General features: G+C 36.1%; 1 protein-coding gene across 6 annotated transcripts in view; it reads left to right on the top strand.

Moving 5' to 3' along the window:
- Positions 1-15,981, top strand: part of DLC1 (DLC1 Rho GTPase activating protein) — a 522,133-nt gene that overhangs the window by 286,977 nt on the left and 219,175 nt on the right. For all 6 annotated transcript variants that reach the window (XM_065518899.1, XM_065518891.1, XM_074000320.1 and 3 more), the window contains one exon: positions 13,911-13,944. Coding sequence is in view for 5 of the 6 variants with exons in the window: in XM_065518891.1 (XP_065374963.1) it covers positions 13,911-13,944 (34 nt within the window). In the remaining variant the exon portion in view is untranslated. The remainder of the gene's footprint in view (positions 1-13,910; positions 13,945-15,981) is intronic.

The following is a 15,981-nucleotide window of genomic DNA, read 5'->3' as shown; positions in this document are numbered from 1 at the left end:
CTTGGGTGGGAAGAAACAGATGATAATGGAAAAGTTGTGGAGAGAATGATGTTTGCAAGCGTTCTTTGCCAGTGGAGGGCGGGGTGGGGAAGGGAGGCGAAAATGGAATCTTAATTGTAATGCAAAACTTCTCTTTAAGACCAGGTGTCTTTTACATGCTTACAATATGCTACTTTCACTTTTTTGAGTGTTTTTTATTTTGTTGATGTGCTTCTAATCAGAAACAGTTTTATAAACTACACAGCTACTAAACCAATTACATTTGAGCCTGATGAAAGGTATCCCCATTATAGGTATAAATAGACCCGTTAGCATCACTGCTGATTGATGAAGAATTCCAGGTCTGCAAAATCCAGCTCTATTTTAAGTGCTCCTTGTCAGCACCCAGCTTTGGAGTTAACCTCACTCAATTGTGTTTCTTTGCAGGAGAAAGATTACACGAGGCTAAACCACAGAGCATTCAATCTGTCTCGTGAAAGTATATAAACACTTTTTAGTGCAGTCATAAAAACTATGATTTCTCCCTTTACTCTGTTAAGTGCACGCTTAGCTAGCAAAGGTATTCAGAAAGAAGAGAGGGAAGGTTCAGCTGGCCGAGGACTGACATGTAGAAAGGGAAAAATGTGTCCATGGCTTACCTTTGTGTTAATGTTTCCTGCTCCCTTAAGATTAATCAATAGGCATCTCAAGGATGATCAGTGTTCAATTACTTCTTTAAGCCCATGTTCCAACTAGGTGTTTTGTTTGTTTGTTACTAGTAATTAAAACCATACCAATATCTTTAGTTTCTAACTTTCTTTTTTCCTACTGTTATCTATGGTAAAGGATATGTGCAGTAAAGCAAAAATGTGACTCCTAAAGAGACTGTGTAGAAGAAAAAGGAAGAACGTGAACTTAACTAAGTTAAAACCTTCGGTTCAAATCTTGCCATGGACACTTACCAATGGTGAGGTCTGGGTCAATTATATGACCTTGGCTCTATTTGACTTGATTTCCTCATATATAGAATGATATAGTAACAATAACTACCCTTTGGTAGTTATTAAGATTATATTACATGGCTAAGCACAATGGCTCATGCCAGTAATCCCAGAACTTTCGGAGGCCAAGGCAAGAGGATCACTTGAGGCCAGCAGTTTCAGACTAGCCAGGAAAACATAGCAAGACCCCTTCTCTGAAAAAATAAATAAACAATTTTTTTTTTTAATTAGCCGAGTGTAGTAGTGCATGCATGTAGTCCTAGCTACTCAGGAGGCTGAGGCAAGAGGATCACTTGAGTTCAGGAGGTTGAGGCTAGAGTGAGCTATGATCACACCACTGCACTCCAACCTGGGTGACACAAAAAGACCCTGTCTCTAAAAATAAATAAACTTAATTTAATTTAAAAAGATTATTAATAAGTTAATAAGTGCCAAGTACTTAGAAAACTGCCTGGCAGAGTTACGGTGCAGAGTTAAGTGCAGAGTTACGGTGACCGCTAAGTAAGTGTTGCCTATTCCCCCATGTCACAGAAGCAACTTACCATCACTTTTCCTAGTTATTCACAAAATGCTGGCCACTTTGAGGACTATAACTGGATTCTTGACTACAATTTATTTCTCTGACTTTGCTTTCTCAATCCTCTTTCCACTCTCCTCAACTTCTGCCTGCCCTTGTAAATGCAATCCTCTTAAATCTCCTAATTCGAACTTCTCCCTTTCCTTCTATACTTTCTCCCTATGTATCACCTCCCAGAGCCTTTAATTCAGGCCTCATTCCCCTCACCACACAGCAGACACAGCCCAGTACAGATGCGATCTTTATGCCTCAGTGATATTGGTCAAAAAATTACCGACCACAGCCATTTCATCTCTATCTTTTCTCCAAGAATTCAGATTTATTTCCTTCTCTCTTCATCGCCTATCTTTTACCCAGCTTTTGATAAATAATTATTGAAAATATGTTTTGTAAAATGTTTAGTTAGCAATCTTATCTAACTTCTAAAGTTACATGTAAATTTCAGTTAACCGGGCTATGTCTATAAAGTCTATGCTTTTATCTTGAATGTTCAAATTATTTAATGGGTTTTCTAGAGATAATTAGTATTGAAGCAATTCAATCTGGACATTAGTGTTTTCATACTTGCTAGTTAATTATCCTCCCATCTATGTTTATAAACAAAAATGTGGCTTATTGCTAATGTTATTACTTAACCTTCGTTATACTTGATGATTTGAATCTTTTCAGCATTAGTCTAAATTGAAAATATGTCAGTGCTACAAACTACATCTCACAGAAAGCTCAGAATTCATTGACCCATTTTGAAATATAGTTTTCTGGAACTAAGGTAGACTCTAATGGTACATAAATGATGTAAGACTTTTTTCACTTATTACAGTCTATGCCTCACATAACTCTCCACATAGGAAGAGAGTGGGGAGAGAGGAAATTTCAATGCTCATTCATAGAAGAAAAGAAAAGGAATAGATTCAATTAGGAATCCAATAGAAAATACAAGAAACACTTAACACAAGATTATTTGAGAAGGGATTAGTTACACAGGGACTATTCGCAAAGTTGTACGGTAGGAGAAACACAAAGGATACTATAGTCACCAGGGGGTTAGTAGCAGCTGAGCTGATCACCCCAAGGCCCAAAAGACCAGAGAAGGAAGCAAGTAACAAAACCCAGAGGGGAAAAGGTCTGCAAAGTCAGCTGCCCTAAGAAAACCAATGACCTCAGGTGAAAAGTCACAACAAATTCCAAGCAATCATACCAGGTAGGATCCAAGGGAGTAGATAATCCAACCTCACTGTCCTCCCCTTCTGTCTCCTTCTACGGCTTGCCATGGACCCAGTCTACCTGGAAGCCAAGAGGAATAAGGACCCTGTTGATGGAATCCATATAAAGCATTCTCATATATATTATCATCCAGACTGGGACACTTTTGAGGGTTGAGAAAGTTGTCAAAATTAATTACCATTATTGCAAAAAAAAAAAAAAAAAGAAACATGCTACTCAACAATTATCTAACTACATAATTGGAGCTTTATACAATACAATGAATAACAAAACCATGATACCAAGAACTCACCGATGACTCTGTATATACTAGGACAAAAGTGCTGCACCTCTGTTTATCCTGCATATCTCACATCCACCTAACCCACATTGCCCTTCTACCTTGTCAGACTTTGTGGGTCCTACAGGCTGCAGCAGGCACCAGACCACACTGACTGGTAGACCAAGTGGCTGGTAGGGAGGCATCGTTCGACACTTCCATCACCAGCAGAAATCAGAACGAGTTAGCTGTCCCTAACCAGTGTGTCTGAGTACACTTTGTTAAGCCAGTAGGCAACCTGCATGCTGTTCTTGAAAGGGAGGTGTTGGTTAGATTACATCTGAAAGGGGTCAGGGAAGGAGAGGCTGTTTATCACTTAATAGTCTTTCAGATTTAACCCCATACTAACGTGAGAACTTTGTTCTCTGCACATGCATCTCACACAATACTAGACAAGACTATAGAAGCTGGAAATACAAACCCACCCTGAATAATTTTAATGTAACTACTAATAACTTTATGTCATCAAAAATAAACATTTTGAGACAAATGTTAAACTGATCAAGAGATCTTTTAAACCAAGATTATCCCAGGCAAACCTGAGCATATGACTCCCTGTCTCCATCCAGGTCACCCTTCCTGCACAGAGGATGGGATAGAAAGGAAATCTGGGTGAGGGGGCTGGGCAGCAAATGGAAATTAACAAACAAAATACGGGGACTTAGGTCATCAACGGGGTAGAAGAAATTGAGTTGGGCTCCTGTGATTTAAGGAGCGAGGTCACAGAATAGTTACCATGTTATCAAGTGCAGGCAATTGAAAGGCTCCAACATCAAGTTCACCTCTAACTTAACCTGTCTTTCTGACACCATAGAGCAGACTCCTCTTACATTTTATAGATAGATTCAGACCTGTATCTCAGAGGTGCCAACAAGGACATCTCTTCTGCCCAAGCATTCACCCTCAAAGAGCAGAATGTTTATAGAGATCTCAATGTTAACACAACTTACCACTTTGAAAGCACCAAATGTTTGGTTATTATTTGATTATCATCCTGATTCCAGAAACCTCTCATGAAATTTTTGATCAATTTCTTTTTATTATTAACATGTATGTATGTATGTATGTATGTACGTACGTAGAGACAGGGTCTCAGCATCTTGTTCATGCTGGTCTCGAACGCCTGGGCTCAAGGGATCCTTCTGCCTCAGCCTCCCAAAGCGCTGGGATTCCAGGCATGAGCTACTGCACTAGGCCATTCATCAGGTTCTGTTAGTCTTCTGTGTCATAAACTTCTTCCTTAGTTCCCAATCACTTACAGTGGATTCTGCACACTCTCAGGCCTGAAGTGATGACCTTCATTAGAGCTGCAGAACATTAGAATGCCTTTACTTTCAGCCAAAATAAAACCTACATGTTACTGATCCTGGCATCATGATGCACATTCTAGGTTAGACCACGCATAAGATATATCAAATGTGTGGGTGGTTACCACTACAATGAGTATCTCCCTGTAATGAAAATGTTTCTGGGTTCCAGCCAAGAGCCCACTTTATGAAGTCATATTTGATAAGAATAAATTACAATTCAGTGAACAAGATTACGGCGCGTCATAAGGAGATCTATGTATATCATTTAAGTAGTTTTAATCTGTATTCTTTTTGTGGTTCTGATTTAATGGTTTATGTTTGAGCTTCTACCAGAAGCCTGGATCTACCAAAAGTTTTTAAGTTGGATGTTATGAAATGGGGGGGTAATACAGATGAACATGCAGACATTGAATTATTAAAATGAAATTAAGCTTATATTTGAATATAATTGGTAATAATTAACCAGACCAAGATGGCTATGAGTAAATGCTTTACCTCTCAGCTTTATAAGACACTAAGTGAAAATACACAAGACAAATAGATTGACAACACACGTTATTTTGTTTATAAGCTAGATATTATATGCTATTCTGTTAAACTGTAAACCAATATGTTACCTCTGTTTTTATCCAAGTCTATTGACCAATATTATATGTATATTTATAATATAATATATGTATATTATATGTATATTTATAATATACATATATTATATATACATATATGTGTAATATATGTTATAAATATATGTATAATATGCATATATGTGTAATATGTATATATTATAAATATACATATAATATACATATATCTATATATGTATATACATATATATGTATATACATATGTACATATAATATACATATAATATAATATAATATAATATACATATCTATATATGTATATTATATGTATAATTATATGAATACATTTCAATAATTTATGAATAGTGAATGGATTTCATTTTCATTTGGGGAAATTTCAGTAAGTGATAAATCCTGTGAAGAGTTCTGATTAAATGCGAGTAGTGGTCCCAGGGATCTCCTACAATTCAGAAGTCACCCAAAGTTCTCATGAGTGCAGAATATAAACGTTCCACATTTTCTGGTACAGGGATCATTTCCACTTATGCCCTCGGGTCTCCTGCTCCAGGACTTACAGAACTGGGAGCCTGCTCCTCTGTATGGAGACCCAAGTAGAATATCATCACTGGCTTACCTAAAAGCACAAAGAATAGTAATGGCTAGTAATAGCTAGTTTGGGGTGACAAATCTCAAATTAAAGTTGAGGGAGAAGGATTATATCCTCCACACTGAGCTTTATAAAACTTAAGGAAAATAGTTGAAAAAAAAGAAAATGTTTTTCAAAATCTCACAGAAAAAATTTAAAATTATTCAAAATAAATAAAGGAGAAATAAACATGTGGAAACAAGTTAAGCGGGCTGGAGGAAGAGGAGGACTCAGAGACAGACAATCTATACTTGCTTTGCATTATTTCCAAATAAATATATACAGTAGTTGTTTTTAATCTCATATTAACAAATACAACAATAGGAATATAGTTCACAATCATGGAACTGTGTGACAATCCCTTCCCATGCAGCAATTTCATTTAACCCTCACAAATAGCCCCAGGATGTAGCTACTATATCTACCCCTATCTCACTGAGCTCAGAGAGTTCTAGAAAACTGCCAAAAATCATCACGCAAATAAGTGGCAGTAAGAAACCTTGTACATGTTCATATTCACCTCTAATGTTTTGTTTCAGTCCTCAGTGTGGATTCACAATTAGATTACTTCTTTTCACAGCATGTCTTCAATTTCTTTTCCGCAATTACTGCACTTAGCAAAAGACCGTGTAGGTAGTGAGTACTTTGCATGAGTCTTTATGATTAACTAGACCTAGGCACACGAGGATGAGGATCTCAGAGCACATTACTATAGAATGAGCATTCTAAGAAGAAGAAAGAGAATCACTAAAGCATTTTAAGGAAAACAGTGCTGTGAGTAAAAATCTTCAGCAGGGACGTTGCCTTAGTAATGCCCAGGAAATCCTGTGAGAAGGAGCATTTCGCACCAGCAAAAAGCTACGATTCAGACTTCACGGACAAAATGAATCATTATGAGGAGTGTAACATCGAAGGCAAGATAAATTGCTGGTTGATATCGTCCAACAAAAAGAAAGATAAACAGCTATTTTGAGTCAATTGCTTGCTGAATAAGTTAATTATCTTGAGTATCATCATCTTCACTGGAAATAAGCCTACATGTCTACATTACTCCTTAATTGTGAACTTTCATAGATCAGACTTAAAAAAACAAAACTACCATGAATAGTCAGTATTTCTAAGTGGCTACCACAGGCAAATCAGCATACAGAACAATAAAATAATTATTTTGAAGAGTTTGCAAATTTAAGAAGATATATGTAATATAGACAGAATGAATACATTAATATGCAATACTTAAATATATTCATTAATTTTAATAGGCATTTTTTCTGTTAGCAATGTTCAATTGGAATAAACTTTAATGGTAACATAGAGAAAGACATGATTTCTTAAATTCTGAAAAGAATTTAGAGGATGAAAATATATCTGAAGGATATGTCATGAATAAATCATCAATTGTAAATTTCTTAGAGATACAGAGTATTATCATTAAAAAATTCAATAAAGACAGAGAAGAGTTAAGTTAATGTGGCCCAGTCATGGGGCCCTTTCTGTTTATCTAGCTTGCTAAAGAAATTATTTAAAAAAAAAACTTAGAATAATGATTAGTATTTATTTTAGACCACATTTCCAAATAAAAGTGGCCTCAACCAGAGCTTTGTCAGCCGGAAATTCAACATTTAGCTATCGGAAGACAGCATGGAGTAACATATTCTGCAGAATTTGTTGAAGAGAGAGTTACCGGCTTTAAATACAGTAAATGCCAGTGTTTTGAAAAGGAAAAGAAAAAATTTTCAAGGTCACAATCCCAACTTTCATTCTTATTTAGTGGAGGGTCATGTCATCTCTGCTCAAGATAACCAACAGACATACCTGTGAGCGGCACCAAAATATCCCTTAAGAACCAACTTTGCCTTTGTTCAAATGTTTAAACAACTATTTTAAGCTGAGACCCTAAATTTCTACACCATATAATATAAATAAAGCTGTAATTTCAGTCTACAAAACTGAAAGACAGTTGTTAAAGTCAGTGATTTCAGTGGGGGACTAAATCTCAATATGGCTGACAGCTTCTATTAAGTAAGATGTGTCCTTTTTTTTTTTTTTTTTTAAGAAAAAGAAGGATGCACAGCATGAATGACATTTCTCAGATAATTGTGCGTGCATTTATTAATATTTCACTTTGGTTATAGATATTTGTGCCTTGAAGGCAATGCTTTATACCAGCACATCATCTCTCCTTTCTGAAACTGAATTTCCATTGTCTTCTATGATCTCATTAAGAAACTAAGTTAATTTGGAATCATGAACACTAGGAAGGATGAAGCCATGCTGACCTCTGGCTTCATCGGTCTTATGAATAATGGTATAGTAGATAGGGTTATAAAGACACATGCCAGTCTAGTTTCCATCTGGACACAAAAAGCCATATAGTACTGGGCAAGTCACTTAACCTATCTGGGTCTCAACATCCTCATAGGCAAAATGAGAGAGAAAGAGCTAAATCAGTGTTTTGCGAAATATAGTACTTACAGTACTAATGGTATATCAGCTGATACTGGGGTAAACATTCTGAAATTTTATAATTATGTATCCTAGTATGTATTATGAGTAATATAACCCACAAATCAAACCCATAAATTTTGCATTTCTATTATTTAGAAAAAGTAAAAAATAGAAAATGTATCTAAATTTGATTTTATTAAATTATTAAGTCAATAATTTATAGATGATACATGTATATAGTAAAAATTCTGAAGGTGGTATTTGAAGAACTGAAGATTGGGAAACATGAATGATCTCTAAATCCCTCTCCATCAAGAAGAGACTATATTTTTAATGAAAGAATGATGACTGTCAAAGCTAGAGAATTACTTTGTAAACCAAAATAGATGATATCAGATTGCCAATCAGACACAGCTTTTCAATAAACTTCTTTGTTCAAATGAAAGCAGACTGAAATCATTGACTGGCTAACAATATTGCAGACTGGAGTGATTTCAAAAGAGTCTTTAAATGAAGAAGAGACGAAAACAAACCCATTTTCCCATGTACCTTCTTTTCTTTCATGCTGTCTTTCATGTCTTCCCAAAAAATGTGAATCCCAAAACACTTCCTGTTGCCCATGTGCCCACAATGGGCTCTTGTGCCCTCATCTGAGACAGGGGCTGTTCCATCACTGAAGGATATTTTCTTGCAATTTCTAAGGACAGAATTACTTATTTTGGAATTTCTCTGCAATTTTTTTTTTGTGGAACATATTTTTGTGGGAACAAAAGTGAATGTTTTAAAGGAAAAGGGGTAAATTACTCTGTCACTGATTTTTCTATGAATTAAGCCACTTTTTAAAAGGCAAATGAAGAAAATTTCTATAGAGATAAACAGAGCACTCCAAACACTTCTGTGCGAACATCTTGAATATTCGAAATCATGTAAAAGAAAGCTCTGACAATAAAAAGAGAAAGCACAAAATAGCTAGTGCTCTGTTTGTGTACTGCAGGACAAAAAATAAATTTGCTTCACGGAACACAGGAGAATTTACATACTATCACAGCTGCCAATTGTTTGAAGAGGTTGGCCTATAAGGTCCTTCTTAATGATAGTATTCTATGTTCCTGATTCTAAAGAACTAGGAGGAAAATATTTCATTCAAGTGAGGAAAATGTCATAAAAAAATAACATATTGAAGAAAATGAATAGAAATATTTCATTTTATTTCTAAAATAGAAAAACATATTCCTAAAATCAGAGAAAATAGGAAAAAAAAGCATATTCCTAAAATCATCAGGAAGAAATTGGTTCAATTAGAATGTTTCCATTGATGAGATATTCAGATTGTCAATTGTCATGGATTCAGATAGGATGCCTATTACTTATGATGCTATTTATGTTAGCAGCTTCCGTGCGGTTGGTGTGAGCTCCTAAAAGGTATCCATCTGAGGTTCTCCTGGAAGTGCAGAAAGCCATCTCAGCAGCAGACCCAAAGAATCAATATATGTTTAGAACATTTCCACGTGGCATGTCAAAATCAGCATTTCCCCAACCATCTTTCACATCCAAAAACACCAACAGACATGCACACAGTCTAAGCTCCCACATACAGCTTTAAAAGATCTCATTAGAAGAAACCAAATTGTTTCCTTCTCTTTTACTAAAAAAGCTTTTTTAAATGGCTTTTTACAAATTCGATCGTATTAATACAACACCTTACCTGGCCAGCTTCAATGGAAATCTTTACATGTGGAGAACTATTAAACGGTCTCAGTATAGGGGGCCGGGGTGGTTGGGAGCCGTAGAAAAGGTGCTATCTTATTATTTAAATATCTTAGACAAGAAAAGCAAAAGACTATGGATGATTCTTCTCCCCTTTCATTTGGAAGTTATTTGTAGACTTTCCTTTGTTCCACTGAGAAATAAGAGAAAAAAAAATATGAAGTTACAGCGAACCCATATGGCCAGCAGGAAAATCCTGTTTAATTGCTTTATTGCAAGAAACATTAAATCACTTCCTGAGGATGCAGTTCAAATGAAACATATGGCAACTATTAGCAAAAGCCCCTAATGAATTAAAAAATATGCCTTTTATGGGAGCTTTCTCATAAGCATCAATCATACATGTTATTTAAATTGTATATACAAATAGGCATTTGGTGTTTTAGTTCCACCAATGTTGATGAACACCTACTCTGTACCCTATTATATAGTCAGCTTGTGTGAAATTTTATTTCTGAGCCCAGAACTAGATATGACACGATGGGACCTCAGAACATGGACCCAAATCTATCCAGGTCTCTTCTCAGAAACCAAGGACGAGAAGAATCCCCCAATCAATGCCTCCTGCCCAAGGGTTTCATGTCCAAGAAAACCATTCCATTTCTACTTGGATAGTACTAATGATCTATATTCTTCACACTCTTTTTAATGCCAAACTAGTGATGTGGCTAATCATTCGCATTCAGCATCCATTCTTTGCCTTTTTTGTAACTTCTTTAATTAGATTATGAATTCCACAAAGAAGAAAACTTTCCTAAGAGTTTTTGTATCTAGGATAATGTGAGGCATGTAATTAAGAATTAACAATCAGCTTTAACTAACTGTAGAGCAAGGGTCAACATTTTTAAATTGTCCCTAATGCTGTTCATCTATGGAAAATTTCAGAAATTTAACAATTTAATACATTTATTCATAAACAACTTTCTAGAGAGACAATTCTCCCTCAAATTCAAAGATAAACCATTGGAGGAATATCCACCTGTTATCACTATCTGGTTTTACTCTTAAAAAGAAGTTATAAAATTCTAGGAATACTACACTTTGACTATCCTTTCTCTACATTGTAATATGGTCTTTGAAGTTATGTAATGGAAGTGAGCTTTGGTAGCTTAAAAATCATGCAGTGTGGTGAGATTCTAAAGTAATTGACACTGGCTACATGAAATATGGACATTGGCCATAAGGAGGCTAAAACATATTTTTGCTTGATACCCCAACTCACTGATTATCATTTTTATTAAATATTTACTTACACATGCTTGGTTATATACTTCTGAAATCAAATAAAATATAGAAAAGACTTGTTTTTGTCACTGGTCAACTTGTGATTTGGGGCAAAGCATTCAACTTGACTTAAATGTGTCTGCCATGAGAAGAGCAGGCTTCTTTAGACAATGTCTAAATGTCCCATACAAAATATTCTTGTACAGGTATTTTGTGTTCTAAGTAAATGTCTTATTATAAGACCAATCCAAACTTTTTTCCTCCTTCATTTCAAAATAAGTCTGTTTAGTGTGGCTCAGAGGCCAGCATGCCCGTGTTGTGCCTTGCTTCCATTACTGACAGTATGACCTCAAAAGAGTTACTATACATTCCAGGACTTTACAGGGTATTCTAAAGATGCGGTGAATTTCTGCAGGTAAAAGCTTAAACCTGGACCATACACATACTAAGCACCCAGTAAGCACTCGCTATTTTTATCCTGAGGAACTTTCTCCAGGAACATTCTTGAATTACCTGTCACCAACTTTTCCAGTCTGGTTGATAAAAGAAGGGTTTCTGTTTTATTTTTCTGTTCGTTTGCTTTTCACAAAAGAGAGAATGTATTTTAAAACCCCTGATCAGGGGTAAATTTAGGGGCTAGACTTAACATTTAATACATAGTTTGGATTTAATTCTAATTTTAAATACGTTGTAAGAGACACATAGAAAGTAAACAAACATTACCAAAACTGTAGGATCACTTGTAAAAGGAGGAAATTGCTTTCCTCTAGTATTGAATCAGAGAAGTTCTTGAAGAAGAAGAAAAGTCAGATGACTTTTTAATAAATGAAAGAATGCCCAGGAAATGCTGGCAGCCTATGCCATTCATTGGAAGCCCTGATCTCTGGGCCTGATGCCCCAAGCTGCCATTTAATCCATACATCTGCATCTTTGGGAGCATGTGGAGTCACCCAGAGAACAGTGCTGAACAACTAAACGTAGATTGAGATTGAGTCAAAATATGCTTTCAGTATAAAATAATATTGCCAAAGCAACCCCCGTATCTCTACTTTTTTTTTTTTTTTGACAGTCTCACATGGAGTGCAATGGTGTGCGGTCTCGGCTCACTGCAACCTCTGCAGTGAGTTCAAGAGATTCTCCTGCCTCAGCTTACTGAGTAGCTGGGATTACAGGCACCTGCCACTATGCCTGGCTAATTTTTGTATTTTTAGTAGAGGCGGGGTTTCACCATGTTAATCAGGCTGGTTTTGAACTCCTGACCTCAGGTGATCCACCTGCCTTGGCCTCCCAAATTGCTGGGATTACAGGCGTGAGCCACCACGCCCAGCCTCTACTTTTTATCCATAAGGAAATCTTTACCTTAGTTGAATAATTGCATCAATCACCAAATCCCCTAAATCCCAAAGGTGAAGATCTCAGCAGTAATCAATATTTCACAAGGATATAGACGTCTTGATATTTGCTATTTCTAGAAATGAAGATTGATGCTATTTTCTTGGGCTGATCCACAACAGAGGTGTACTTGGGTCTCTCTCTCTCTCTCTCTCTCTCTCTCTCTCACACACACACACACACACACACACAAATACCCATTTGAGTGTGCTTTTCTTACGTCAACTCTGAGGATGTTGTCCCTGAAGAAATGAAGAAATATCACCTTTGGATCTATCCTGTGGTCAGTGGTTATGGGGTAGAAGGCATCAAATCCCAGTGGGTCAGTTAATACATCCTCAACTATATTTTATACATGAGTAACTGAGATGAATGAGAACCAGAAAGTCAACGTGCTTCATTTGTTTAGGGGTATCCACAAACAGTAGAACTAGACAGTTAAGCTTTAAGTTCTTGGAAAGATCTCATTCTGAGCCCTATGTTTTTAAATAATGATAGTGATAAATGCTGGGGATTGAGCTTCTAAATCTTTCACATCAGTCAACTAACCCACTGGACCAAGGCCCATTTTAATAGATAGTAAGAGTGGCTTTTCCCTGAAGATCTGCTATGCTTTATAGAGGCTGCTTCCTTTAGTTCTTTCAGCAATCCTGTGAAGTAGATGTGATGATCTAGATGTGATTAATAAAGAAGAAACCTGAGCCTTGAGAGGTAAGATAGCTCACTTTAGTGCACAGAGAAAATAAGCAACAGGGAAGAGATTTGAAATGCCCAGAAACTAACCAATTTGCTTCTGTCTCCTAAAAATAGGACCAGAAAATTTAACTACGAAAGTTCTACCCCAATTCAAAGTGTTTTTAGATTCATTTATTGCCAATGTTGTTGTTTGTTTCTTTGTTTGTTTGAGATGGGGTCTGACTCTGTTGCCCAGGCTGGAGCCTGTAGCACGATCATAGCTCACTGCAGCTTTTATCTCCCTAGGCTCAGGTGATTCTCCTACCTCAGCCTTCCAAGTACCTGGGACTATAGGTGCATGCCACCATACCCAGCCAATTTGTGTATTTTTTGTAGAGATGGGGTTTCACCATGTTGTCCTGGCTAGTCTGAAACTCCTGGGCTCAATGATCTGCCTGCCTCTGCCTCCCAAAGTTCTGGATTACAGGTGTGAGCCACGACGCCCAGCCCTTTGCCAGTGTTAAAGATAATATGGATATATATTCATTTGAGTCTGACTTCAGACAAGAGAATAATTAGAAGATGATTTACAGTTATCAAAGACAGATTTAGTGATTTTACTGATAGTTCCAAAATGCTAATTTTTCTATTGGCAGGCTCTATTTCATTTTTGCTTCATTAATTATACTTCATTTTATTTCTAATGATGCTTTTTGATGTTTCTTCCTAATAATACCATAATTTTTGTGTCTTTTTTTTTTCAGGCTATTCCAGGTATTTCAGAGAAGGAAAAGGCTGGTAAGTTGACATTTTGGTTGTGTTTTCTCACCAATCTATTTTAGAATAAATTTCACCTTAAAATAGGCATTTTATTAAATATATAAAATGTATACATCTCATGAATATCTGGGAAAATGTTGTTTAAAATCTGTAAAAGAAATTTGTTTTGCTCAATATATAAGAAAAATATATGTGGTTTTCTGACATAACGACATTGTGTTACAATAAGATATGTGTTTCTTGGGGTCTTCTTTGTAACTGCAACCATAATTGTTTTCTTAAGTAAAAGAATTAGATGTTGATCAACGTTCTGGGGAATGAATTTGGAAATTAGTTGTTAATAATTACCAAGATTTATTTTTAATCTTCATTACTTAGTAGCCACAGAAAAAGATGTAATTGATGCTTAAAGCTGATGCTATACTATCAAAATTACAGTGATGAAGCAATGTGACTAATTGTATTGAAGAAAAAATTCTAGTGTTTTTCTAATTATAATTATTTAACAGTATTATGGGAAATGGACAAGGACTGATGAGAAATGAAAATATGAAAAATTAGACTTGGATTGGTAGATCTATGTGCTTTTAAAAAATCATACTGTCTTACGTGTTCTGTGTAATAAAAACAAAAACAGATTAAAGGTATATTATCTAACTTGAAGTACATCACTTAGTTTGTAGACATTTGTGATTTTTAAGAAGTATATTAAAAGTTTATAGTCTCATGTTAGAGAAAATATTAAAATTTCAAGTGCCTTTACACTAAAGCATTAGAGTTTGTCTGGCGGGGGTGTTTGCCGTCTATGTCAGTGATCTTATTTTTGCTGCTGGATAGTTTTTACACAGAATTTTCCTAGCTTGTGTCCTTCTGTGAGCTAAACTTTTGTCTCATGTTTAGGCTGTATCTCATTTCTTCACTTCAATAATGTTGAAAAGTATCTCTTCAGAATAGAGGGAAAATATTGAACTGGCATCACATGTCAGCTCAAGAGAAAAATCACACAACATAACAATGTACTAATACCATAAGGATTAATATCAGGTTGGTGCAAAAGCAGTTGTGGTTTTGGCCATTGAAAATAATTGCGGTTTTGGCCATTACTTTGAATGGCCAAACCGCAATTATTTTTTTCACCAATATATTTACCACATATTGAATGGATTTAAAGTGTTAAATCTCCAATATCTTAAATAGCTGTCCCCATGATTCACTGCAATTTAAACAAAGTATATAACAGAACAAAGTTGCCATCCTATTCCACAATGTCAGCAAGTTTTCTCACACCCCAAGAAGAAAATGAGGATGTGAGTTGTTGGCTGGTCAGCGGGGGAAAGAAGGAATGGAAACGCCATGGCTAGAGGAGAGAGGAAGGCAGAGCGTTCTCTTTCTCCTCTTCCAGTTAAATGGCTTCAGTTTGACAGGGAGAAGCTCTTCATTCTGTCAAGCTTCTCGAATATTTTGAAAATATTTTTATTTTTATTTTTATTAGCATTATTATTATTATTATTTTTTGAGATAGAGTCTCACTCTGTTGCCCCAGGCTGGAGCACAGTGCTGTGATCTTGGCTGACTGCAACCTCCACTTCCCAGTTTCAAGTCATTCTCCTGTCTCAGCCTCCTGAGTAGTCGGGATTACATGCCTGCGCCATCACACCCGGCTAACTTTCGTATTTTTAGTAGAGACGGGGTTTCGCCATGTTGGCCAGGCTGGTCTCAGATTCCTGAGCTCTCTGGTGATCTGCCCGCCTCGGCCTCCCAAAGTGCTGAGATTAGAGACATGAGCCACCGCATCAGGCCTGAAAATATTTTTAAAACAAAGAACTAGAGAACATAAATATAATGTAACCACTACTTTTTGTCATAATCCTGGAAATTTTCCGCCTTAAGAACAACATTTTTTTTAATGAAATTAATAGTCCCTCCTTACATAATCTTTTTGAGTCATTTCTATATGGCTGAGGCACACATAAAAGAATCAAGAGATTAAATTTTCAGAGGTTCTATAAAATAACATATATGACCTCTACAGGCCCCAGGCACCTGGATGCCCCA

Source organism: Macaca fascicularis, chromosome 8, assembly GCF_037993035.2.
Source record: "Macaca fascicularis isolate 582-1 chromosome 8, T2T-MFA8v1.1".
NCBI lineage: Eukaryota > Metazoa > Chordata > Mammalia > Primates > Cercopithecidae > Macaca > Macaca fascicularis.
This window is presented reverse-complemented; position numbering and strand designations above follow the sequence as displayed.